This window comes from Lolium perenne, chromosome 1 (assembly GCF_019359855.2).
Source record: "Lolium perenne isolate Kyuss_39 chromosome 1, Kyuss_2.0, whole genome shotgun sequence".
Classification (NCBI taxonomy): Eukaryota; Viridiplantae; Streptophyta; class Magnoliopsida; order Poales; family Poaceae; genus Lolium; species Lolium perenne.
This window is the reverse complement of record NC_067244.2, coordinates 156301028-156304222: the sequence shown is the minus strand read 5'-3', so window position 1 is coordinate 156304222 and position 3195 is coordinate 156301028. Positions and strand designations below refer to the sequence as shown.

Sequence of the window (3195 nt, the reverse complement as noted above, 5' to 3'; positions counted from 1 at the left end):
TCCTAATATTTTCATAGGGTATTAAGATTGCCAATCCATTAAGGATATGGAGGTAATGTGCAGGGCACGCGGATCGGCGGCAAGATTTGTGCCGGTTCACATGAGGTAAGCAACGGTGTGAGGTGAAAGCATTACGGAAAATGGAAGAGAGCGGGCTTGGATGAAGATCTTGCCGAGTTGCCAAGAACAAAGACAGTTGTAAATAATTTGATCATATATCAGCTGACTGCCCTCGGGCAATCACAAATTATCAAACATCTCAAGAAAAACTAAAATTCATTAGATGGCGTGCGCCTTTCATGTTCAAACAAGAATTCCGTCGCCCGCCAAAATGCAATGGGCAGCTAGTACAAGCTACAAAACTCAAACGTTACGAAACAAATTCAGAGAAACAGCTAAATCGAAGCAACAATAGTGTTGATTATTGAACGCATCCATGCATGCATGGAGGTGACCTCTTGATGTGGATGTGGAGGGATCGATCATGCGTGCCACGGTTGTCAGTTAGGGCACATGAAGCCGGTCGGGACGCCCTTGCCGCAGAAGTTGAGGATGAGGCTGAGGTGGATGGGGAGGTTGAGGTGGATGCCGAGCACGTCGGCCTTGATGGCGGTGCACAGGCAGAGGGCGGCGTCCAGGTCGACGAGCCCGTTGAGCAGCGGGCAGCACCGGTCGTTCAATGGAGGCACGCCCACCTTCGCCTTGATCAGGTCCAGCACGTTGGCGCACACGTGCAGCTTCAGCGCGTCCGTTGGGCACTTGCCGTACCATCCGCTCGTCCCGCCACCGCTGCCTCCGCCGCCGCCTCCTCCATACCCGCCGCCGCCGCCGCCACTTCCACCACCTCCGCTCCCACCGCCGATGATCCCACCCACAGGGCCGCCGATGATGCCACCACCGGGGCTGCCGCCGATGATACCACCACCGGGGCTGCCGCCGATGATCCCTCCACCACTCCCGCCGCTTCCACCTCCATATCCACCGCCTCCCCCATGACCGCTACCACCCCCGCCTCCATACCCTCCGCCGCCGCCACCACCATGCCCTCCGCCGCTGCTGCCGTGTCCACCATTGTTGCCCGAGCCGCCGCAGGTAGGGCACGCACTGGTCACTGCAAACACGAGGAGGTTAAGAGCAAGGAAGAGGCCGCATGAAGCCGACGCCATTGCTGACGGGCGGTAGGTCAAGCGAGCACGTAGCTAGCTATAGCTACTGCAAGTGTGTGAGTCTGGATGTACGTCTGGTCTTGGCACTATATAGGGATTAGCCACGAGTATAATGCTGGTGCTCTTCGGGGGATGGGCCGAATGGGACAAGGATCCGTGACGGGATGGCACAGGCGTAGATCCACGATAAGGCAGGCCTGTTTCAACCCGTGGGCTAGGTGCACTGGTTTGGCTCCTGATTGGATCATGGCAGGCACTGCGTGGATATCATGTGTGACAGCGGTGGCATTTTGGAGGTTTACTCGTTTTTAATTGGATGGTTAATCGCTTGAACTTATCACAAAGGTTCAGACCCCGATAATTTAAAGGATCCACGCCATATTAGCATATGTAGTGTTCTGTACAAGCTCATTTCCAATGCTATCGCCAATTGTCTGAAGATCATTCTTAGAGAAATCATTCCTACAAATCAGAGCGTCTTTGTCCTGAGTAAGCTAATGTCGGACAATACAATCTTAGCATATGAAATATCACAATTTATGATGCTGAAGAGAAAGGGAAGGGATGTGCACATGGCACTAACACTCGATATGAGAAAAGCTTATAACAGAGTTGAATGCCCTTTCTTGGAGGGGATAATGAAAAAGATGGGCTTTAAAGATATTTTTCTCCAACTAACTATGAAGTTTGTATCTATGGTCTCATACCGTTTCCGGTTAAACGGTGATCCATGAAGGGGACTAAGATAGGGTAATCCGATAAGCCACTTGATACATGTAAAATTTGTCAATGAACTTGTAGTTTAATCTGTCATATTTCAACATATTAAAAAAATTATGTGGTACTTCACAAAGCTGTAATTCTTATCAAGGATAACCTAGTACAATGCAATTGGCATGGGAATATTCAGCATAGATTTTGTCACCATTATGAGACATTAAAACATTTATTCTCCTCATGCAAGTTCACACATTCTATATATATGGTAAACACTATAACATAGGCCGATGAGAGTGGTTTCGTCGGACCTCTCCAAAGACGTCAATAAGGCTTCAGATTCAACGACTCGTGGGCTTCTTTTACCTGTCAATAACTATTGTGTGATCCGAATTTTCTAGTTACTCCTTTCTCCCGTAACACCTCACAAATATGCGCCTCCAGATCAATCACAGTCGTCGAGCGAGCGTCCCCTCCTCACCGACCTTCTCCCCATCGACTCCTGACCTTATTTGCTTGCCCAAATTACCCCGCCGTGCCTATTAATCCATGCCAAGCACTGGCAGAGGCGGCCAGTTTGTCTTGTGCGCTGCAACACGCACGACGATTTGACGGCAACAATGACAATGACCAACGCAGTAGTTGCACGAGGGGCTCAATCTATCTGAAGCTAAGGGCCAGAGGTTGCTTCCACCGTTCACTATCACCGTCTCTGTACCTTCAATGGCTACGTGATATGAGGTAGAAGGTGATAGCTGGACCTAGGTCTCCATGTGTGTCTATTTCTGAATTTCTGAGCAGTATAAGTCTTTGTAGTCCTCTAGCATTTGGAAATGCGAAATCAAAATTTTCCAGGCAAATCATATAGATAGTTTTTGTTCAATATTAGTAATTTTTTGGTAATATTAGAAATTTTGTGCATCCCTGTAATTCTTGTTTTGCTGTGTGAGATACTTATTCAAGCTTCATATGCCAATAATTATGCACCGATGATGATGAAGTTGGTACATATTGGCGGGAACATTGTCATATTATGCATTTCAATTTTATATGCTTCTACATATATAGATTGTCTCATGCCGCGTACAAAGAACCTGATGCTTCTTTCGTTACCATGCTTCCAAATTGCACAGACTATACATGTACCTATATTTGGTCATATATTGAATCAGCTTCCATGTCTACCTTGTTATTATGCTAGTTATGCTCTGTGAGTCTGTGAGATATATATTAGCAATGTTCATGTTTGGGAATCTGTATGTTCTGCTTCCCATGTACTACTTATTTATGATGTGTCTGATATATATTCATG

General features: G+C 47.3%; 1 protein-coding gene across 1 annotated transcript; it reads right to left on the bottom strand.

Annotated features, from left to right (window-relative positions):
- Positions 1–259: 259 nt before the first annotated feature.
- Positions 260–1240, bottom strand: LOC127308924 (uncharacterized). Its single transcript, XM_051339858.2, has one exon. It carries the CDS (start codon positions 1164–1166, stop codon positions 501–503), a length of 666 nt encoding a protein of 221 aa, XP_051195818.1. The 5' UTR covers positions 1167–1240; the 3' UTR covers positions 260–500.
- Positions 1241–3195: the final 1955 nt, after the last annotated feature.